This window comes from Molothrus aeneus, chromosome 1 (assembly GCF_037042795.1).
Source record: "Molothrus aeneus isolate 106 chromosome 1, BPBGC_Maene_1.0, whole genome shotgun sequence".
In the NCBI taxonomy this organism is placed as follows: Eukaryota; Metazoa; Chordata; class Aves; order Passeriformes; family Icteridae; genus Molothrus; species Molothrus aeneus.
Genome location: NC_089646.1, coordinates 41,814,914 through 41,838,758, shown reverse-complemented (window position 1 = coordinate 41,838,758; position 23,845 = coordinate 41,814,914). Strand labels below are relative to the sequence as shown.

General features: G+C 39.4%; 1 protein-coding gene across 2 annotated transcripts in view; it reads left to right on the top strand.

Annotated features, from left to right (window-relative positions):
- The window catches only part of OSBPL10 (oxysterol binding protein like 10), a 111,900-nt gene that overhangs the window by 73,095 nt on the left and 14,960 nt on the right, over positions 1-23,845 (top strand). For both annotated transcript variants that reach the window (XM_066571535.1, XM_066571542.1), the window contains exon 7: positions 17,209-17,355. In XM_066571535.1, coding sequence (XP_066427632.1) covers positions 17,209-17,355 — 147 coding nt within the window. The remainder of the gene's footprint in view (positions 1-17,208; positions 17,356-23,845) is intronic.

Sequence of the window (23,845 nt, the reverse complement as noted above, 5' to 3'; positions counted from 1 at the left end):
AATTGAATGTAGTTCAAAAAATAATTCACAGATAAACCAGTTTTTTTTTTTTTAACATGTCCTTTTGGTCCTCTGTCCTTAGAAAGGAATTTTGAATTCTGTTACAACTAGTGTCCATTTACCAAAATGTTTAAATTACCTGTAATTACTTTTTATTAGGAAGTTGTGTAATTTCTTTTTTCAGATAAGTCAAGTGTACTTTTTACAGTGTGTTTTTAAGACAAGAGGCTATTTAAGAGTATTGTTTTGGGAGTTCCTACTTACTTGAAGCACTGAAATCTGTTTCATTAGGAGTTTTTTAGTTTTTGTTGATATTCTTTTTTATTCTTGATCATCCACTAAAGCCAAATGGGATGTGGAAGCATGAGCTTTGCAGCAAGAACATAAAGAGCGGGAGCTGATTTTACTCACATTGAGATATCATTTTGCAGTTGAGTTGAGACATTTATGACATGTTTTAAATTACAATATTTTTTTATGAGTCCAATCCCTTCCTGTTCATTTGCTGATGAGAGACACTGAGTTGTGTGCGTGGGTTGAGGTACTGCTTTGCTTGTGGAACTCATGATTTATTGAAAAGGGAGTGCCCTTGAAGAGGGGAAACAAGAAGAAACAAGAAAGTGTAGCACTGTTTCTAGTGCAGAATCCTCAGTGCTTTGTGGGCAATCTTCCTGAAGGCAGCAACCTGCATTTGGAGGCCCTGAGGCATTAGCCATTAAAAAAGAAGAAAAAGAGATGGGGGCAGAAAGAGTAAGATTTTTAAGTTACAAAAAGGTCAGCTCAAGATGGTGTTTTTGGTAGAAACAGGAGGTAGAAGTTTGTGGATTGGTGGAGCAACGGGAAGCTGCTGGAATCAGGCGTGCAATTTTTGTTATGTAGTAGTAGAGCTTAATGAGCAGGAATTTGGTTTTGCTCCGAGGAAGTGGCTTAAACCAGGATTCATTCCTGGAAGTTCTTTAGAAACCTGCATCTTCTCTTATACAAGTCTGTGTGTGATGCTGAGATTGATATCGTTGGCTCTGAATTTGAAGGTTTTTTAAAAATGTAGCTGATACACTTTTCAGTTTTGATCATTTTGCTAAACTTTTTTTCTGAGAAACTTAGCAGTTACTCTGGTAAGAATGCTATCTGAGCCAGGTAGTCACCGAGGAGATGATGTCTGGCCTGCCCAAAGTTATCAAACATGTTTGATTTGCCACAAATAATTTCCCACATCTCTGCGCAAGATGTAATCATATTTTTAAATATATTGTGGCTTTGTGTGTCCAAGGCAAGCGCCTAGATCTGGCACTGAGTAGGCACTTTAATTTCAAAGGTATAAAGGCACTGACTGTGCTAATTATTTAACATGTATAATAATATATAAAAGCAAATGAAAATCATCACTTGTTTGTAGTCCAGATACTGTGTTGTTAGTAAGTGATGACATTAGCAGAGAATGAGAAAATGCTTCTAGATGCCATTACCTGACATTTTGTTGACACTGAATACCCTGATTTCTTTTTTTTTTATTTATGTGATAGCTTCTTTTAGAAGAAAAGAAGAATCCACTAGTGTAATTCAAATGAAGCTTATTTCTCTTAATGATTTTCTTTTTAAGAAAACCCAACTAGGCACTAGATAATCTTGGTTTCTTGAAGAAGCTGCTGAGATATTAATGGGGCTCAACTTTCCAAATATACCTGCCAGAAGAAATAAGCCTTGCTTTTACAGAAGTTATGAGATGAGAGTGCTAGTTCCTGTATCAGTGCTATCAAAATTAATTCCACTCTCTTCTTTGACTGGTCTAGATTAAAAAAAAAAATTCATGAGGTAATTTCATGGTATAACCTCTATCTGTTAGTCAGAAGCAGAAGCTATACCCCAAAGGAATGGAAAAGAGCTTTTTGACTAACTCTGTGTAATATAGGAGATGGACCAACCAAAAAATTGTGAATTGACCTCTAGTCTGAAATAGAGAATGCCATTAAATGGCTAACCTTGAGGAGCAGCAGACTCAGCTGCTTATATTATGGAGTGTTATTTATAAGGCAAAGGTAGTTTTAGGAATGTGGATGAGCAGTGATTTTAAGAAGAGAACCGAGATGTGTTGGGGCACAGGGGGTTGTGGGTGAGTGCTGAGGAATCTCTCCCATCCAGCTGCCTGCCAGTGGCAGCAGTTTCCTGGCAGCATGACCGAGTGGCTGAGTGTGTTTAGTGATAACTGTGCTAATTCTCAGCACGGCATTCAGACACTTTGCAGCTGTGCATCATTATAATAATGATTTTAGGGACAGGTTTTTATACGTTTATGAAGAAGTGTATGGATCTTTACAATTCTCTGAACAAGGTTCATACTCAATTTTCTTTGAGTACTTAAGCATTCTTGAGGAATGTAGAAAGTTCTGGAGCTGAGTTTTGATACCATAGGTAACTAAAGTAAAACTTTTCTTTTTGGTTTGTTGTACTGTCAGGGTTTCAGGAATGCAGTTTCTTCTCTGGTGAAATAAGGTAGAAGCTAAAGATTATCCTCTTTAGATAATATGTTGGTGTTTACTTGCTTTGGTTTATTTAGGGTGTTTCCTGCTTCTTAATGCAGGGGTATAATTTGAGGTAATGCTTAAACTTGTTCAGAAAAGAAAAGATTTTGTGACAGAGATTATTTTCTTGTGTCTTCTGTGCCTATTATTCTTTTAGAGTTGTGATATAGAACAGCATGAAGTTAAAGCCTATTATCTTTACTGAAAGAAATAACATCTGAGAGTGAATTCCCAGATCAAGCAATTTTGTCTCTTATTTGCCATATTGGTTTTAATGTTTTATAAGTCTCTAACTTTTAGTTAGTGGTTTTGGTTTGGTTTTTTTTTTTTCTGTCCACCTGAAACATCAGATGGAAGGGATAAGGGTTGAGCTGCACAGAACTATCCTCAGTCTAATGATAATTGATGTAAAATGCTCCTGTGCATCCCCTAATGAAGGACTTTTTGGCATAAGTTGTGTTATAATTTCAAGGTAATTTTTAGGGTTTTTCCTTAAAGCAGAACAGAAACAATCCAGTGTGAAATGTGCCAGAGGTACATTCTTGAGACCTCTGATGTGAACTTGGTCTCTTTCCAGGCCGCCATAAATGGGACCCTGCTTTCTTCATTTAAGGTTTAATAATTTTGAAATTCTTTTCAAGAAATACTGACATTAATTAGTTCGAATCTCATAGTAAATTCGGTTGTAATAAACTCGATGCCAAAGTAGAATAAAGGTGTGAATCACTTTCATGTGTGTACTATTGCAGTTCAACTAATTGTCATTTTGGGTGTCAGAATTCCTCCTCTGAGCTGACAAAGAGTGACTGTGGGCCAAATACTCTCCTGTCAGCTAAATACAAATAGGTAACAGACTGTTATTTTTGTGGGGTCTGAAAGGGAAGGAATAATTTTCTTTGGATCTAATAGTTCTGTTAAGAATTACTAAAAAAAATGTTCTGTAGCTAGATCTGCAATATAGTCCTCTTCATGTGATTTTTATGCCTTAAAATGCCATGCCAGCTGATTCTTCCCATCCTGTGGATCTGGTATCTGTGCTGTTTCTCTGCTTTCCTGTCCCTAACTTTCCCTTGCCTGTGAGCATGAGCAGCTGTATGCCTGCTCCAAATGGAAGTGTCTTTTTAATGAGATTGAAGTTTGAGCTCTGTAGGATTGAGCCTTTAGCTCTGATTATCTAACTGCTAAAGCAGGTTTTAATTGTGATAGTGATTGCAAGGGCAGTCAAGTCCAGGTTATTAAAGATATTTTGGTCCCCTGGATGATCTGAACCTTGTTTTCAACTGTAACAGAACTGTTCTATTTGGAAGAGTTACTGAATTGTTTAATGTTGTAAGTTGATGTATTTTTTTTTTCCCATTTCTTCAGGTGATAGTTTTTTTCAAGCTGTAATTTGTTTTTTATCTGTATGTAAGTATATATCCCAATATGACTTTAGACTTTAGAGCTATTACAGAATGTATTAGAGATACTAAGAAATAATTTAAAAGATGCTCATGCAATTTTAGACACTCAGCTGGATAAAAGAAATTATTTCTAATTCAATATTACCTTTATTTATCTGTGTCTCAGCAGATGTGCCCAGGTCTGTGGATTGTTTCCTGGTATAATTTGTTTCTAGTGTTTCCTAATTCCTTTTTGTACTTGACAGAAATGTGTATAATTGATATTGGGAGATGCCATGAACATACAGTGCTAGCCACAAGTGCAGTAATGGAAGAACAACAGATCAGGAGGGGAAAGTAATGTTTGCAGTAGTACTGATGGTTCCCTTTCACTGTTTAGTACAGACATTGCAGGGTTTCTCAGTGTGCTCTGCTCTTTGTCCTCTGCATGATTAAGTACTTTTCAGGCTGAAGAGCACAGTGAATGGCCTCTAATGATTTAGCTAAATTAATCTCTAGGCAAAGATGGTACCAGTTAATCCATTCACTATGCAGACCATCTAAAAAATGAAATCTGAGATAATCAATTGAAGGTATATTTAAGGATAATCAAGGGAATGTATATTTAAGGATTAAATGTACAATTAGACTAAAAGTAGAATTAAATGACCCTAAGCCTGCTACAGCAGCACTGACAATGACTAAGATAATCTAGCCAATTTTGATTTTTTTTTTTGCTAGCTTTCTGGAATAGCTACTGTGTCAGCAGGCAGTCCTCCAGTAAATCTGTTTATGGAAATAATTAATACAAATTTTATCACCAGCCAAACCCACTGCATATTATTGAATCACTTCTACCTCTAAAATGCATGTGTTCCAGCTGCTATCTATATATTTGAGAGTAATACTCTGTGTAAGAAAACTCTTTTTCCAAATCTGCTTCTAATTTGAATAAACATGAGGTTCTGATTCATGTGGCATTCCATAATTACTAGTGAAAAGTCAGCAAAATCTAATCATTGGAGTATAAAGAACTTGGGTTCCCTTGCAGTAAGGCTTAAAAATTACCTTTAAGTGGATCAGTTGCATACTCTATTCAACATAAAACCCGTGCCCCTTGCTAAAGGAACTCCGAAGTCAATGTTAATTTTATTTCAGGATTGTGTGCTGGTTTGTTATGTGCCAGTTAATTTGCTTTGTGCTATCAGTTTTATTTCTTAGTATGTGTATATATGTAGGCTTGGTGATACTGCCCATTAGAAATCTTACCCATCTCATTAAGACTGTCAATTCCTTAATAGACCTTACTAAGTTGCTCAACTCTCTTACAGGGAGAGTTTGTCTCAGGTTGACATTGCTTTATCTTGCTTAGTGAATCATCTAGACTGGCTTCAGCTGTTCTGTCTGGTTTTGCTAGAAAAAAACCTGGGGCTTTCAGCTTGTGGTGATGAACAGTAGTGGTTCTTTATTTGAAAAGCCCAGAATGTGGAAATAAATCCCAGCTGTGATAACAGAATTGAATTCTAAAATTTGTCCCAGAGGAGGAGTTGGAAGGAGCAGGTGAAAAAGGCAGAACTCTTCTACATTAACAGAGAGTTTTCATTTTGAGATGGACCAAGTGTTTGATTCATCAGACTGAGAACAATTCTTAGAAGCTTTTCAAGCAGAGAGTTCTACTGGCCTCAAGGAGTTAGACATATAAAAGAAGACAATCTTCTAGGCCTAATTTGTTTCACATACACAGTGAATGTTCTCCTGCTATGATTAATAATGATTCAGTTTTCTTTTGAAAGACTTAAGGATTTTTGTTTGGGTTTTTTCAGTTGTGTGTGTTTATCAACAATGTGAATGTGTATGGTGGATGAGCAATGAAATTGCAGGAAGAGTCAGGGTGGTTTAATAAATGTGTTGTCTTGGGGCAAGACTGTTAATACTGCTTGGATTAACATGTCTTTACCATTTCTGTCCTTTTACAAATATGCTGACATGTGATACTGCGCACAAGAAATAGCACTGTGAGAACTGGATTTACATATAGATTGTTATTGCAGGACCAGATGATTGTAAAGGTTAAATTTGTAGTTGTCCATCTTTTTGTGCCCTCTTTGCATATGTGAGTGGTGTATTATTGACTAATGTGGCAGTACTTTTCTTCAGTAAATTTGCTTAGCCAGCATACAAAGCGACATAAAAGAGAATTACAGCTGGCTAAATGACTTCAGCTCTGTTACTGCCTAACTTTTCACTTGCTGGGCATTGCAGGCAGAATCATAATGGAATCATAGGGTACTCTGGCTTGAAAGGGACCTCCAGAGGTCCTGCAGCTCAGCACTGTGAGAGCAGCACTAATCAGGTCAGCTTGTCCAGTCCTGAACACCTCCCACAGTGGGGGTCCCACGGCCTCTCTGCAGAAAATCTTTCAATTCTCTAGGGAATTATGCCAATGGGAGCTAAGGGTTGTTTGCTAAGGAAAGGTATCATACTCAGTGTGCTGTACTGTCTGGTGAGCAGCAATAAGGGACCTACCTGCTGGGGCCCTTACCAGAACGTGTTTGTCCTCCCCTTCTTGACGGGAATAGGAGGCCTGAAGAACCTACTACTTCAGGTTTCTCCCCAAGGATCTCATTCTAGAGAGGATGCCTTGTAGTACAGGGAGGTGTCTAAAGTGTAGCTTTCTGCCAGCCTTTCCCCCATGCTACTCTCCTGCACTGACCTGCAGCTCAGTGCAGTCTTTTGTCTTCAGCTCCCCAAAAGTTATAACCATGCAACTTGCAGACCCCTTGGAGTGTCTGAAGTGCTGCTTGGCAGTGGCTGGAATCTGTCCTGCTGCATCCTGTGGTTTGTAAGCTTTGTACACTTACTTTGGATACTCTATTTGTTGCCATTTGCTTCTAGAAAAATTAATTAGTAAAATAAAATTGAATATGGTTGAGGAAATTGTTCTTCACTAGTACCTGCATTGCATTAGGTATAGGTTTTGTTAAAATTGTTTATGCTGTGATACTCTCTAAATTATGGTTGTGATTTATGCCAGCCTTCAAGGTTTTTTTGCTTTAATTTAGGACAAGTCCATGGGGCTTTTCTCTTCATGCATTTTGTTTCATAGTCTCATGTTACTATTTCTTTCTGATGATACCAGTGATGAAATATGTTTATTCCCAGTTCTTACTGAATTTATGCAATACTGCAAAGTAGAATTTAGGATTCAGATTGAACAATTCTGTACTTCAGTAGCCCTCATTTCATGAAAGGTGCTCACAAGCATGTGTAGACTGATACTGATACTTAATCTTTCCCTTAGAGTCTGTGCTTGGGAATTAGCTGCTTTTCAGCCTGTTTTCAGAACTGACTACCTTAGGTTTATGAAAATTGATTTTTGCAAGAGGAATTGTTTTATGAAGAAAATATGAACATGTGGGGGAAAAGTTGTCTGATAAACATTATTTGGTGCATAACAGTATTACAGTGCTGTAGGTAACTCAGATGAGGAACTCTGTTTAACAGGATGTTTAGTCACTGATAGATTCTTTATTTTTAAACATAATCACTTTCAGAGCTAGCTTATTTTTTCTGAATGATTGCACAGGCTATACTGCAATGTAAACATAGATGTTCTTTGTTTCGTGTTACATGCACTTGCTCCTATCCTTTAAGCAAGAAACCAGTCCTTTTTCTTCTGAAATCTCTTATTGTCTGGTCCTCATCACTGCTTCATTATGTTCAGCCCTAAATATAGTCAGAGGTTGTCGTAAAACACATCTGCAGTGTGGGAAAAGGAAGCTTTCTGAGCTTGTTCTTTAATGATGGAAAGACTTCTGTTCCCAGAGATACTCCTGCAAAACATTAACAAAAAGGCATTAGTACAGTTCTCAAAGTGGGTAGTATCTGGATAATGTGCTTGTCTCCAGATGCCTGGCAGATTGTTTTTGTTGAGAAGGAAAAAGATTGCAGACCTATTTGTCATCTAAGGTAGAGGTTTTGTGATTGTTTTCTTTGCTTGCATTGTCTGTGTGTCAGCCTGTCTGTGCAGTGTTAGTGTCAAGATTCATTTCTGCTTTGCTTGCTTGCTTTTCTTGCTTGCAGTGAGGGGATATCTCCTGAAGAAGGATAGGTTTCTCTTGGTTCAGTAGATGTCTCTGCTATTACATGCTGTATCCAATTAATCTTGTGTGATAGACAGATTGCCACACTTTTGATCCTTGCACTTGTCCCTAGCTGAGAGATTTTCTGAACATCAAGTGTGTTTAGCATAGTCAATGAAAAACAACCCCAAGCAACAAACCACAAAATGTATACAAATTATCCATACACACAAAAAAGAGGTGTTTTAATCATTGATGGTCCTAGTTTGAAGAATTTTATTTTCTCTGAAGACCTGAAATACCAAACACAAATAACAAATATGGCAAGAAATTAATTTCTGGGCACTCTGTAAACATTCTTCCCTGATGTAAGCTTTCTCTACCAAATAAGACCTGATTTGACCTATTAGTGCTGAATGATGTATCCACAGTTACATAAATGTTTTGGCCCCATGCTGTCAGAGCAGAAACTCAGATACAGCAGTTACTTACTTATTCAGATAGATATGGCTGGATTATTTTTCTTGTCATATGTAGCTTAGGTAAGTAGAAAATCTGCCTATTATGGCATTTTTCCTTTGTTATATGAAGGAGAAAGTAACTGTCTTGCTGATTGGTTCTCTATGTAGATAACAAAAAGAGAGTGGTGTTCTTGCTTGCCATGGTGGTGGTGTGTGTAAGTTATAGTGTATTCACTTTTTCATTGTAAAATCCTTCTCATTTGATTCTCGTCCTCTATTGCTTGCTTCAATATTTTAAAAGTTAACTTTAATTTTGGTTCATCATTATTAGAGCTAAGCTCTAATGGCAGAATGCTGGAAGTGTGACGGTGGGTGTGTGATTTGGGGTTTGAAGGGGGTGGATTCCCCCTTGAGGTAGACTTTTTCTGCATTAGAGGAAACAGTTTCTATGAAATACTCTGAGTAAATTTTAAAAAAATGCAGCTCAACTGAGCCTGCCTATTTTGCTACCTTTAAGAAAACTTTTTCAGGATGAAAGGAAGGTGTACACAGGTAATAAGTTTTGCTCTCTAAATTCACCATTTAAAATCTGCTATGCTTCTGGGCTCATTGTGTGGCTTTGAAAACATCAAACCTGAACACTGGACAGCCTTTGAAAGTCACTAACTTTGGTATCCTGGTGCCAGCATTACAGTGGGCATATGGGATGTCAGTGTGTTTGAGGTTTTATCCTTGATCTGCTCATTCTTTGCAGTGATCAGTCACAGATGCCACCAGAAGCAAAGCATAAATAAGACTACAGTAAGATGGAGGGAGGCCAGGGCTCAAGCAATGACCTGACTTCACCACCACTTTTCCAGCTCCATTTTTTGCCTTTCTCTGCTTACACTGTGTGGTGGTAAACGTTGAGAATAGTATTTTCAAAATTATTTTTTATTTTAGCTGCTCTTGAAGAGTAGAACATTTTATATAAAGAGATCAGGAATTTGTTGGATATTAAGAAGTTCTACTGCCTTATAGTTAAGATTAGGCTTGAATAATAATCTGATAATCTGATTGATAATCTGTAAATGACAATGCATTTGGAAGTTAGAGAAAAAGTGAGTGGATGAGGATGATTTCAGGAATCAGTCTTCACAGTGGGTAGTAAATGTGTTTCAAGACTTTGTTTTATTTCAAGATTTAGGTTTAGTTTCTATTAAATTCAGTTTTCTATATGGGCATGATTCCTCCTTTAAAAACCTATAGTGGGTTTGTGTGGCAAGATTTTGGTATTGGGGACCTACAGGGGTGGTTTCTGTGAGAAGCTGCTGGAAGCTTCTTCTGTGTTTGACAGAGCCAATGCCAGCTGGCTCCAGGAATGACCTGGTGCAGGCTGAGGCTGAGCCCATCAGTGATGGTTGTAGTGCCTCTGGGATAACTGACTTATGAAGGGAGAAAAAATGGAACCCTGCAGAGCAGCAGCAGAGAGAGGAGTGAGGATGTGAGAGAAGCAGCTGCAGACACCACAATCAGTGAAGAAGGAGGGGAAGGACATGAAACAGTCCAGCTGCAGCCTGTGGTGTGGACCGTGGTGGGTCAGGCTCTCCCTCTGCAGCCCATGGAGGACCACAGTGAAGCAGATACCTGCCCACAGCCCCCTGAGGACTCTGTGCTGGCTGGGGCAGGGACCCTGTGGAAGCTTATGCTGGAGTAGATTCCTTGTAGGATCTGGATTTATGGATCTGTGCAGAGAAAAGGCCAATCCTACCAGAGCAGGTTTTCTGGTAGGATTTGTGGCCCTGTGGGGGACCCATGCTGGAGCAGGCTGTGCCTGAAGGACTGTAGCCTGTGGGAGGAACCCATGGACGTGCAGTTTTGTGAAGAACTGCAGCCCATGGGAAGGACTCACATTGATGAAGTTTGTGGCTGACTGTCCCCTTTGGGAGGGAGTCTGTGCTGGAGCAAGGGAAGAGTCTGGATCACAGTTCCCTTCAGGCAAGGTGTGAAGTACTGACTGCAACTCCCGTTCCCTGTCCCCCTGCCCCACTGTGGGGAAGTTGGTAGGCAATAGTAAAGTTAAACCTAGGAAGAAGTGGTGGAAGGATGGTGATCAAGATTTGTTTTTATTTTCTCATTACCCTACTCATACTTGATTGATAATAAATTGAACTAATTTTCCTAAGTCAAGTCTGTGTTAGCCATGAGGTAATGGGTGAGTGATTTCTTCCTGTCCTTAACTCAACCCGTGAGCCTTCTATGGTATTTTCTCTCTCCTGCACAGCTGAGAAAGGGAGTGAAGGAGTGCTTTTGGTGGGCATCTGGCTCCTAGCCAGGGACAGCCCACGACAACCAGTAGCATGACAATATGCTAGTCTGTATGTAAAATACTTTAATAAGTTCAACTTACAGCACAAGCTACATTTGATCACTGCTAATAAGGGATAGGTACAGTAAGCTTGCATGCTTTTCTGCCAGGTGCATGCTACAATAAGTGCAATTAAATGTGGGGTGCCCAGTGGAAGAAGACAAGTGGCAAGTTAGTGCAGTTATGTCACTTCTGATCCAGTGACAAGCCCTGCAAGAAGCTAACAGCTCATTATATGCTACTACTTTGGGGTGTTCTTACTGTATGTGCTTTACAAAAAGAATTCTAACTTTAGTATTGAAACTGGTGAAAATCTTACGGGGCCCATTTCTTGCATTAGTGTAAATGTGCTAAAGCTCCCTGACCTTACGGAGTTATATTTAATCTTACACCCACGGAAAACCTGCTTGCAAGCTTTTGAGTTACACAAATGGAAGTGTAAATGATGCTTGTAAACCTATGCTATTACTGAAGGCAATCTGAAAATCAAAATGAGGCCCTTAACTTTTATATCCAGTAATAGGGACCAAAGATAATTAGAGGACTAGGTGGAAAATACAACAATCCTTGTCTAGTTTGAGAATGCTAATTCTGTTTAATATTTCTTCTAACTTATTCCATCTTCCTCTTGATGCAGACGTGTTTTGTAAATAGGGGCTTTTTAACAATCTTTTGCATTTTTTTTTGAACATAGAAGGACTTAAAGAATACTTCCCTTGGAATATTACAAAATGGTATGTTTTTATCTGGATGTTTTAAGTTCCTAAGATTCATCTTCTTGCTCCTAACTACAGTCCTTTTTATAGTACATAAAAATGTTTTCGTGCCTAAATGAAGATTCTTAGAATGCTTTTTTGTAATTATATGAAGAATATGAGGTCCTCAGTGTGTCCCTGAGATACGTGTCCCTGATATCTCAGGATATACACAGTCTCTGCTTACTGTCATGGTGGAGAAAAGGCTGAGTTTCTCTATGCCTTCTTTACCTTGGCCTTTACTGGTAACAGACTTTGAGATTAGAGGGAAAATCTGGAGGTAGACAGACCCTTCATGGAGTGGGAACAGGTTAGGCAGCACTTAAGCTGCACATATACAGCTCCAGGGTCTTTAACAGATTATGGAATTTGGGAGAGGTTTGTGTAGACTAGAGGAAAGTGAATGTCATTAATTTTTTAAAAAAGGGCAAGAAGGGACTCTCTGGGTGTTCTGGTAACATCTGGGGTCCTGCAGGTTTGTCAACCTTTCCTCAGACCCTGGGAAGGTGGTGGAGCATCTAACCCTGGAAGGTATCTCCAAACACATGAAGGACAAGAAGACAATTAGAAGTAGTCTTAATGGACTTACAAAGGGAAAATCATGCTTAACCAGCATGATTCCCCTCACAATGATAGTGACTAGCTTGGTGCTTATGGGGAGAGCAGTGGATGTTGTTTGCTTTAACGTTGATAAGGCTTTTGATGCTGTCTTCCCAAACATCCTCACAGAACAACTCAGCCCAGAGGGTTGTGATCAGTGGTACAAGGTCCAGTTGGAGGCCAGTCACTAGTGGTGTACCTCAGGGGTCCATACTGGGACTGGCACTGTTCCACATCTTCATTAATGACCTGGATGATGATGATGCAGAGTGCACTCCGCATCTGTAGGTGATGAAAAACCTGGGAGGAGTGGCTGATGAGCCAGGGGGTTGTGCTGCCATAGAGAGAGATCTTGGCAGTCTGGACACAGAGGAGTCTCTTAAAGATAAGCTCAGGGAAGTGCCAATTCCTGTTATCTGGAGGATATTTGAGAGTAAACTCTTGCACCAGTACAGGCTGGAGGCCATCTGGTTGGAAAGCAGTTCTGCAAAGATCTTGGGGGACAGCAAGCTGACCATGAACCAACAAAAATGTTTTTGTGTGTCCAGCAGCTTCCTGGGCTGCATTAGGAAGAGTGTTGCCATCAGGTTGAGATCCTTCCCCTCTACTTGGCAGAGGTGAGGCCACATCTGCAGTGTTGTGTGCAGTTCGGGGCTCCCCAGTGCAAGAGGGGCATGGACTTAATGGGGTACGTCCAGCACAGGCCCCAGAGATGAGGAGGGTTCTGGAGCATCCTTCCCATGAGGAGGGTCTGAGGGAGCTGGGACTGTCCAGCCTGCAGAAGAGAAGGCTCAGGGGTATCTTATCAATATACATGAATACCTCATGGGAGTGAAGAACAGGGAGACAGGTTTTTCTCAATAGTGCCCAGTGACAAAACAAGAGCCAGTGGGCACTTGGAAGTGAATCTGAACACCAGCAAATGCACTTCTGTTGTGGAGAGCATTGAGCACTGGCATGGGTTGCCCAGAGAAGTTGTGGAGTCTCCATCCTTGGAGATAATCAAAACTTAGCTGGGCAACTGGTTCTACATGCAGTTGCTTCAGCAGGTAAAGGACAAGAAGATACCAAGAAGTCTGTTCTAACCTAAATGAGACTCTGATTCTGTGTGTTCCTTTCTTCCCCTCAAAAATCTAACCAAGATGAGACCCAGGTCATTCTTGAATGTATTGTTGCATTGTATGGTTTGTGAAGTATGTTGGGAAATGAAGCTCTGAGCTGTATATCTGTATTAATTACCTAACAGTTAATTTCCAGCACAACAGTTAATTTGAAAAATTAACTTGTGGAAGAAGCTGTAGAAGGATAGAGACACATTTGCCCTTTCACAGAAGTATAGCTTTTGACTCTGTGATTCTATCCCAGGCTTGTCAGTGTGTTTTTTCCTAAAAGCATTTTTGTAAAATGCAGAATGTTTCCTTCAGAAACTATTTCTTACCTTTACAGATTTCATCTGTTAAAAAAGAATCAGCATGTTTTCTGTTGGAGACTGCTGACTAGAACATCCATTTTGTGTCCCTGCAGATGACCTCTCTAAATTAATCGATCTCAGTTCTAATGAGGTGACCTGTTTAAAATAGCTCTCTGCCGGTGTGTATTTTCATGTCTTTGGCATTTAAACTTTGAAGTGCATCTCTTCCTGGGATTTTTAGAAATTATCTTTTATTTTCTCTTCAGATTTTTCTGAAAAATGCTGGTGCTTCAGCCCAGTATTGGAAACCAATTTTGATTTAAATGATTTTAAATATAAGCCCCTTTTTTGTGGTTGTTTGTAACTGGTTCAGTATTGGATTTCTCAGGGTCAGCACCTAAGCCAGGCTGTGCTGTTCATTCCCCAGCTGGGCAGTGCACAGCTCAATAGCTTTTACATTATGCTCTGACCACGCAGGGGTGGAGCAGATCGCTGCTTTCCTAGGTCAGTGTGCAGTTACGTTTTACAGGACAAGGTAAAAAAAAGTCTGTGTTTGATAATTCAGAAAAGCTGCCGTTAAAGGATAATCAGTCCACATAATCCTTTGCATTCTGCTGAATGCTTACGCACTGGATACTACTAAACTGCATGCTATTTTCATGGATAGAAAAAGAATTAAAGAATGATTGAACTTTTATGACACTTTAAAGATACATCAGCTTTGTATTTTGTTACTGCATGTGTCCACTCACACGGTGTGGTTGTTACATGCTTACATGTTGGTTTAAGAAAATGTGTTAGTCAAAGTTACTTTATGTGCTCCTATAAACTTATTTAATAGTGACACAGAACAGCTAATGAGGAGAGAGGGAGAGAGGGAAATATAGAAAGGATATTGCTTTCTGAAGATGTCTGCTCTTCAGTTCCTCTAGCACAAATTGTAAACTGCTTCCTTAAATTCGTCTCCTTGGAAAGTGAGAAAAGCGCAGTTGTCTGCATGTCACTCCCTGAAGGTCACTTGTGTGTTGATGACTGTAATAGCAGAGTTTGGTTTTTTTGGTGACCTTGCACAAGTCCTTAAAATAGGGATAGTTAAGGTAATTAAGATTTTAGTCTTTACAGTGTGCTCATTAAACACGATTGATCTTAATGTTACATTGTGCTCATCCTCTCTGATGATCAGAAAGGCTTTCATTTAGAACAATGCAAATGCTACTTTGGTGAGCACCCCAAGTGTCCATAGGGTGGCTTGCTCTGACCGTGGATGTTCTGCAGCGTAGCAGAGAGGGGTGACTTCACAAAATATTCTGAGTTGCTTGCTATTTTGTTAGTAACAGTTAAGAGGCAAGGAAAGCCTAACACCTATTTCATCAAGAAAGAAGGAAAGAAGGATTTTCTGGCCCTGGGTAAATGTGCAGTCTTTGGGAGAAAAAGAAAATTCTTATTATGTCATTTAGTCTGCAGACTGGTAATGGGTAATTTGTTTGTTTTCTGATCTGTTAGCAACTTAAGGCTATGCAGCTGCTACATGTTCATGTAAAAAGATGTTACCTGCTGGCATGTTCTCTTTCTGTCCTCTTTCTGTCTCCCACTTGTGCACACTCACACAAATATGTGCCCCTTCCCCTCCCTCCTGGAGAACCACCGATCAGGATATCCTCTGGGAACAGCAGCACCATTTCCCAGTTGGAGCTGCGTGCATTTAAGCTCACTGATCTCAATGCCATGTGACTGGAAACGCAAGGAGCAGATTGCCATCCGGTGCACACTCTCCAACCCCTCAGTTGGAAAAAAAAAAAAAAAAAGAGAAGAAAGAGAGAAAAAAAAAAGAGGGGGTGGGAGTGAGGAGGGGAGGTTCCCTTGCTTTTTTTGTAGCGCTGTTAATTCCTGCTGGAGCTTGTTTGCCGCAAGCTTGGTTCATGGCAGAGGCAGCAGAGCCTATTCGGTTGCTCAGTGCTCTCAATGAGGTCAAGCTGCATCAAAGGGAAGCCTCCTGTGGAAGCATCTCCTGTAAGTTCTGATACTGCTTTTTCCCTGCTACCTCCAAATAAATCATAGCCTGTATGACTCTGCCAGGCTTCAGTGCTTTATCCCTCCCTGACTGATAATTTTGTGTGAGATTGTCAGGTTTTATGTTAATTGAACTTGTCATTGAGGCATCAGTTGGGTAATAATGCTGTGCATTTTGGGAGAAAAGGGCTTATCTTCTCTCCTTTTATTTTCCAAGGGAGTGGGAAGAAGAAAGTGTGGTTTTGTCCTTTTGAAAAGCTCCAAGCTGTTGAGGTTACAGCTCACCAGATTCTGTTTTATGTAATCTACATATTCTACTTTCTAAATAAAGCAACTGTAAAGTGTATTGCAGATGTCATTGGGTTTCACCAAAGAGCTATTATTTTAGGAATAGCTACCTAAACATTTAAGTAATTAAAAAAAAAAAATAGAGAAAGTACTTTATTCAGATTTTGGAAACCTCTGTAGTAACTTAATTTCAAAGAAACTCTCCTTACACAAGCTGCAGTTCACCTGAGGGGTCTCTAATGTGATCATTCAGAAATATTCCTTTGAAACCTAATTCTGGATATTAGCTGGTTTTAGTGAAACTTTTCAGTTGCGTAGGCTTCCACACAGATGAAAAATTTCTTGTTTTATGTAATGAGCTAGCTGTTCCTGCAGAAATGCAATTTAGCATGAAAGAATGCTAACTTTTACAGGGAGTGTTGTCTCATTTACAGCATGGAATCTTTGGGCAATAATGACATGCTGGGCTGTAATTTTTCATCTACATAACCCAGTTTTTTTTTCCCTTGAAGTACAAAAAGCTTACTTGAATACATATCTGGAAGGCTTGCAGAGTGGTTTCAATGGCTTGAACAAAGTAACTACCACCTGTTTGGATTATTGTTAGTTATACATTGTAAACCCTGAGGAAAAATAAAATATCACAAGTCATTATCCCTTTTGCTGTAAAGTTCCTCTTGAAGGGACTGGCATGGTGCCTGTCTATTGATATTCAGCTTGTATTTTTGGAAACTCAGCAGCACGGGCGTTGTGCTGTAAGGTGATGAAGTGTTGCGATAGTTATAAAGAGTTATGGCACTGCTCTACTTCCCAAAATCTTATGTCTTTGGGTTTTTTTCAAAGGTGCGTTCTTTAATTATAGTTGTCTTTTTATCTTCTTTAGTTAATATCTTGACTTTCTTAAATATCTAACTTTGATATTGGATAGAGAAAGGAAAAAACCTGTGAAATCGGGTCATGCAGCATCTATGTATGACATGAATATTTGCTGGGGAGATTTATGAAACAAACTTGAAGACTCATTTTCAACTGCATGTTTCTATTTAATGAAAAGATGACTTGTTACTTAAATATGCTATGAGATTTATCTGACATGACTGCAGTATAAATATGAGAAGAGAATGTGTAAATTAGCATCTCGTACTTAGTACTCTCCTTCTGGGAAATGGATTAAAATGCTTTATGAACCCATCACTGGATTTTTTATTTATTTTGACTATGTATCTTTTCTTGTCTTTAACATAAGCTGTCTTCAGTTCCATCAAGACAGCTCCATTTTAAAACATATATAGTGGTGGAAAATACCCATTCTCTGTCTTTTTGTCCAGATGGTGATGCTTCTTTTCATTTCAGCATTCAGCTTCTGAGTTGATCCTAGTTGAAGATGAAATGACAGATACTGAAGATAATGAAGAGGAGGATTTAGGAGTCATGGATGATCAACGCAGTGTAATTCTCCATCTCATCTCTCAGCTCAAACTTGGCATGGACCTTACCAGGGTAGGAACACTGTATCTCTTTTATATCTGTTCACTATTGTTTTTTCTTCTGTGTGTTTATGTGCACAGCCAGTTATTGTGAGTGTGTTTTGCCCCCGTGGACAGTGAAATTTTCCTCTATAAAAATGTGGTCCCTGAGAGCTGTGGAGTGCTGTCTCTTGCTAGGCAGGCTTTCACATGAAGTGGCCACATCAGATATGTTAGAGATGGAGGGGGAGGGAAGGAAAAAAAAGAAGAAAAAAAAATCCTCCAAAACTCTTTCTTACCTTTTTGCAAGTCTTTCAGAGAGTTACTTTCAGAGTAACCATATGTTGTGTATGTAACCCACAAGTATGTCAGGGTGCACTGGGGGTTGGAGGAACAATAATGGCAATTGTATGGATGAAGGATATACATGTTCACATAACTGCTTTGTGGATCGGATTCCATTTAATTGCAAGTCAGCTTCAGAAAAACCCCATGCTGGTAAAGAAATTACAGTCTTCAGTGTATCAGTTCTTGTCAGTGTTGAGCAGCTCACCAGTTTAACCTTCTGTGCATTCTTCTGGTCCTAGAACCAGTATTGTCACAAGCTTGTCCATACTGATATGAGCAAAGAGATTACAGTGTCTGAGAAATTTTCCCTTCAGTCCTTGGAGTTTGGGAAATGAGGTAGATGTTAAGGAAGCAAGGACTGCTTCTTTTTGAATAGTCTTGTATTCCAGCGAAACCTTCTCATGGGGCTTAATAAATAATCAAGGAGATTTTTGTAAATATATGGAATATCCTTTCCTTGCACAAGGGTTTTCTAATTAAAAATCCCCCAAATAAAACTCCTGTTGTCCACTTCTCACAAATAAGAGTTCATTCTGACACTCTCCACAAGTAATACAAAGTTTGGAAGGACCAGACAATTTCTCTGGCACATTCTTGAAGTAGTTTTGCAGGAAGTTATTCTCATGGGCATTTTGATATTCTGAAGAGTTAATCTGCTTTTATTTTTTTAACATGTTAATCAAAAACCGTAATTTTTTTACAAAATAAAGTTTTCTCAATATAGCTTTTCCTGCTTGCTCTGGAACCATTGTCAGTGTTTTAAAATAATTACAATATTAAGACTGAGCAATCCTGCGTTCTGTTGCTGAGTAGCTGCACAGAAATGAATGTTTTATTCTAAATAAAATGAAAGTTTCATAATTTCATTTTGAATAATTTATACCGCTCACATTTTAGTATGTCTGGGGTTATATACAGTTCATTTTTGATTTTGTTTTTCTTACATTCTCACTTTTTCTTAGCTCTTCTTCTTTTCTGTGTTGGTTTTCTAGGGCTGTCTTGAGTCTATAATGTTCAAACTAGGCTAAGATTTCTTATCCGTAGTTCTTGTGTCTTCAAAACATTTTGTCTTTGTCTAAAGACAAGATTTTTCTTTTCTGGTTTTCACCATCATCTTCTTGTCATGGCAGAGTAGGCAAAACCCAAAGATACACAGTTAATGTAAGTAAGAGAAATTCCTGTAAATAAGAGAAGAGTAGACAGTTACAAGAGAAATATGAAGGTAAATACATATATGATGACCTGTTTCTTACGTAGTGTTCTTAGAGCACAGTTTTTAAAGATAATCATATATGTTGAAATGAGAAGAGGAACAGGCATATGGCAGAGTTAGATGTGTTTGTAGTCTCTGTGATGCATGAATACACATATGATAAGTATTAATGAGACATGCCACATGTGCACATCACTTTTCTGCCCATTTTGAGGATTAAAAAAAAATACAGGACAGCTGGCTGCTTTTTTTTATCAACTTTGCTTACTGACATGAGGCCCTTAGGGCCGCTGACATGTGACAATAAAGCTGGGTTTGTTGGCTGCACTTCTTCCCATTTTTCATTATTCTTCTGAAAATCAGATTTCAGAGCACCTTGATGCTCATCACCTTCTGGTGGAAGTGGTTGTGGCACAATAGTTGCTAATATCAGAGGATGTTTTTACATGTTTCCATTTGCCTGTGCTATCTTCCCTAGGGCTGTGTCTTTGGTTCATTCTGAGAGCTGCATGATACTCACGTGAACAAACAGCTTTTTCTGAGCCCTTGGGGGTTTTGGGTTCTGGATGCATGAGCTTTACCTTTACATTCCATATCACAAGAAACAGCATCTTATGCTTATGTTACCATGGCCTTGCCTGTGCTGACGGCAGTTTCCCACAGTGAAGACAGCCGCATTAATGTTGTGGAGGTGCTTCCCTTCTGGAATGTGTCATACTGCTTTGCCTTTTAGTGAGGAGTTAAGGAGTAAAAACTGCTGTGAAGGAGAACACCTGCAGTGAAGTATCAAATCTGTGTGGGGATTTGCTAGAATGGTCTAAACTTCATCGTGGCCAAATAGACTTCAACAGCTGCTGGAGAGAGTTTGGTGGGGAGCAGTTCAGAGCAGCAGAATGTGGTACACAACTGATGCTTCAGACTGGAATAGGACTTTCAGCCTCATTTAAAACTAGAATTGCTGGGGAAAAAGACAAGTTTCTAAATTGTTTGTTCTTCAGACTTTTAAAAAATGAAAAACAGCGCCAAAACCCCCTGACAGTCTTTGTTGGCAAATGGCATCTAATGGATTGCAGTTAATGCTAACAGCTTGTACAGATGGGTGGTCACTCCCCTGCATTCCCTTACCTTCCTTTACACAATTAATATATGCTAAAAGTAAAGGGTTGCCATTCTTTGTAAAAGAGCTGCCAGTAATTCTGCAGAATGTCAGCCTGTTGTAAATTAACATTGTGATGTGTTCATGTCATAAGTTTTTACTTTGCTTGCCAATATTCTTTTACCTTGCAATTTTCAAATATAAGTGGCATGAAAATAGCTTGTTTTATTCCCACAATGACACAGATAACAGTGGAAAGAAAGGTTTTACACGTCTAAGAGAAGGCTATCTCAGCAGGAGGTACCTTGGCTGGATTTCTGAAAAAATTAGGGAATGATGCTGACACCCATGTTTTTCCTCACAGTAAATAATAGTGGGGATAAATATCTCTATTCTTAAGACATTGTGCTCATTTTTCTCAGTTGCATTCAGATCTAATTAAGTGAATTCAAACCTAGGAGGTTATAATCAAGTTTTCAACCAGTATTGTCTTTTTAACCTCAATGAAAATGGAAGAATGCCTCTTAAACTGCTTTCTTTTCATCTGAAGCCTGAGAGAGAGTAAGAATAGATTGTTCTAACATTTTAGAATGAGGTGAGGTGATTTTTTTCCTTCAGACTTCAGCAACTTGGTATTTCTTCCAGAGTGTTTCTTTTGTCCAAATGGTTGTCATGCTGGCATTTTCTCAGAGGAAAAAATTAGTCAGTTTTAACTTCTTATGCAATTTAAAAAAATAATTCATAGTCCTGCCCAAAGCCAGTATAAAGAACATAGGTCCTAAGTGGTTTTTTCTGGACACTTCTTTCTGTCTGGCTGCAGAAGAGTTGAAAACCTCATTCCTTTAAAAGCTGGAGTGCTAGCACAAGTGCACAACAGCCCAGTGCTGGCAAGAAGAATGTTATACGCTTTCAAATTTATTTATTTTTGTTTTTCTTATTTCTGCAGAAATCAAGATAGGGCCAATTAAAAAAAATTATTGGTGTGATTTTTTTTATTTTTTTGGTGCTGTATTAGTGTGTGGTGGTGTTGCATATTGAAACTGAGGGTATGAGATTATTTAATAAAATGCAATGTTTTGTAGGCATATTTTGTAATACTGCAGTTGTGTAAGCTTTAAAAGTAAAATATTTTTATTTCATAGTTCTGCCTCCTTGTGTGGAAACAATTCAGTTATTCAGTGGATCCATTCCTGCCACAATTGAGGATTTAATTTCCAGCTTAGTTAGGCTTTTAAGGCAAGATCATTTGAGCTGGAGTTCAGGCCTGCTCAGATTTTAAATTGATTCTTGAAACTCAATAGTTAGAGTCCAGTGATTCATCACATCTCACCTGGTGGCAGTGCTGGTGTAGCTGTGTTAAGCAAAGCACCCATCTGGGACTTAAGGGAGGAGGTACCAAGACTCTGTGACCACGACAATGGGATGAGAGCACGGCAGTCTTAGTGTTGTACCATAAAATCATCTGAAGGATGGTCTGCAGTTTTCTTCTCCTCTGTTTGTGCTAATAAAGGTCACTGTCTTCAGAGAGAAGCTCTTGGACATAGTGAGATGCAGAGTGCTGTTTATTCAAATGAGTTTGCCCTTTCAAGTCTCTGCAGTGAACTCACAAAGGCACTACTGGTACTTCTAGACAGAAAATATGGGAGATTTTTTGTATGTTTTGCTGTCACTTTCCCATCTTGTACCCTGATCTTTTGTGTATGATTTATATTAAAATGAGATCCTGAATTGAGGATTTCAACTGCTGAATTGCATTTTCCTAAAGATTATATTGGATAATGAATATCTGGTCAGAATGAGAATGCTGCAAATAAGATGGAATTGTTTAAAGAGCTAAAAATAAAAAAAAAACTCTACTGGCTTTCTGCTTTGCCTTCAAAGTTTTGGATTTCATTTTGAAAACCAATATCCTCAGCCTGCCACTGTCACACCACCAGCACTGTAGGCTGTCATTAGCACTCAGTCTGCCACATATTGTGTAAAATTAAGGTCCTCCATCATTCAGGTTGGTAGCAGAAATCATGTGGAGTCCTCAAAGCTTAGAGAGTAGAGTCAGAGGAATATTACAGATGGAACTTTGCTTGATTTATATCTAAACTTGTAAAAATTATTAGCCTATGAAGGACTGTGTGTGTGTAAATATAAAATACAGAAGGAGAGAGCCAATAAGCAGATAAGTTACCAGATGCAGCAGTTCTCTCTTTTTGCAGGAGGTGCTGTGACTTGCTGTGTAGCTGTAAAGACTCTGTTCGAGCTGCTGTGACTGGAATTCTTGTTCCTGTTTACAAGTTCTCTTTGAGAAGGACTGAATGATTAATAAAAGTTTGAAAGCTTCTATTTCATTATCCATGGGATCCAAAAGGGCTGATCTGTGCTTTGGTCCTACTTAGAATGGCAAGCTGGACCAGCAGGGGGAAAGTAAATGTGTTTGTGACAAACAGTGGCTCCCTGCCAGCTGTAAATAACCCTTGCTTTTGGGAAAGGGAAAAAGTAAAAATTTAAAGTGAAAATGCAGTGAAAATTTAAAGAAGCAAGCAGAAGAATTGCTGTAATAGAGGACAGCAGGTTTGCATCTGGCATCATTGAGCCACTTGGATTCACATAAGATAAATTTGTGTGTGCCAGAAATTCCTTTTGGTCATATGAGAGCAACCCTTGAGCTCCCCTGCGAAAGACCTGCACAAAGTGGGGAGCATGGGGGCAAAGAAGGGAGAGAAATAAATTATGTTCCTTAGCCCTTGTTTGCCTTGCAGTACCCTCCAGGATGCTTCACTGGAAAATTCCAACAAAGTGTTATTGTGAAGTGAGTGACCTTGGCGACATCTGCGTTGCTAGAGAAGGCCCTTGAGACTGTATCCAAGTCACCTGGGGCTGGCTCCCTCCAGGGCAGACTGCCTAGTGCTCAGCCCCAGGTTTTTTTCTGGGCCCAAGGGAGCCTCTCTATTCCCATGATATGAATGTAATGGTTTGTGCAGTTTGTCTTTCAACTTGTCTGAAATAAAGCGCAGCCATGCAGGGGCCCACCACAGTGACATGGAACCATCTGAAACTGAGGGGGTGTGCCATGGGCTTGGGGGAGACAGGAGATCTTAGGGATGGCAAGGGATTTGGCTTGGGAATTGTGGGGGGGCATGACATGTGATGACACTCTAGGGCAAATGGGGAGTGCTTTCTTGCCTACAGCCTCTTGGGAAGGCTCCTTGGGATGGTTTTATACTTGGAAATAAACTTGATATTTGGTTGTGGTTGGATATCCTTGGGTTGGTTTGTTAGAGGCTGCAAGGGACCTATTCTGTGTAGAGTGGGTAGTCAGGGGCCCAGGAGTGAAATATGGGACAGAGATGTTTGACAGAAGGGATGGATGTACCCCTTACATTCTCCAGCACTTAGGGGTTGGTGATGGGTACGTTCATATAAAACACTCATCTTCTGGTGGTTTTGGAGGGTGTGCCCCTCCCATTTTGGAGGGTTATGATTAGTTTGGTTTGTTGACATTTGGTGTACATTAGTTTATATCAAAGTATGCTTTTGTGTCCTGTAAACAAAGAAAACAATGGCTGGTTTGTTAGAGGAGAGGAAAAGGTGGGTTTCCATGTGCGTGGAACAGCCCATCCCTGTTGTGTGAGCTGCTCCTGAAAGTCACGATGAAATAGGAAGCAGCCTGCATGGGTATCAAGGCCACTCCACTGCTTTTTCCTTCACTCATTATTTACACTGCAAAGAAAATTAAATTGTTGTGGAATGGGAGGGAAATGTGCTATCCCAAAATTTGGCAGGGTCAGAATTACAGCTGTCCTAACTGTTCCCTCTCCCCCTTTCCCCTCAGTAGTGTGATCACAGGGAAATCATATATGCCTTTGTCTGCTT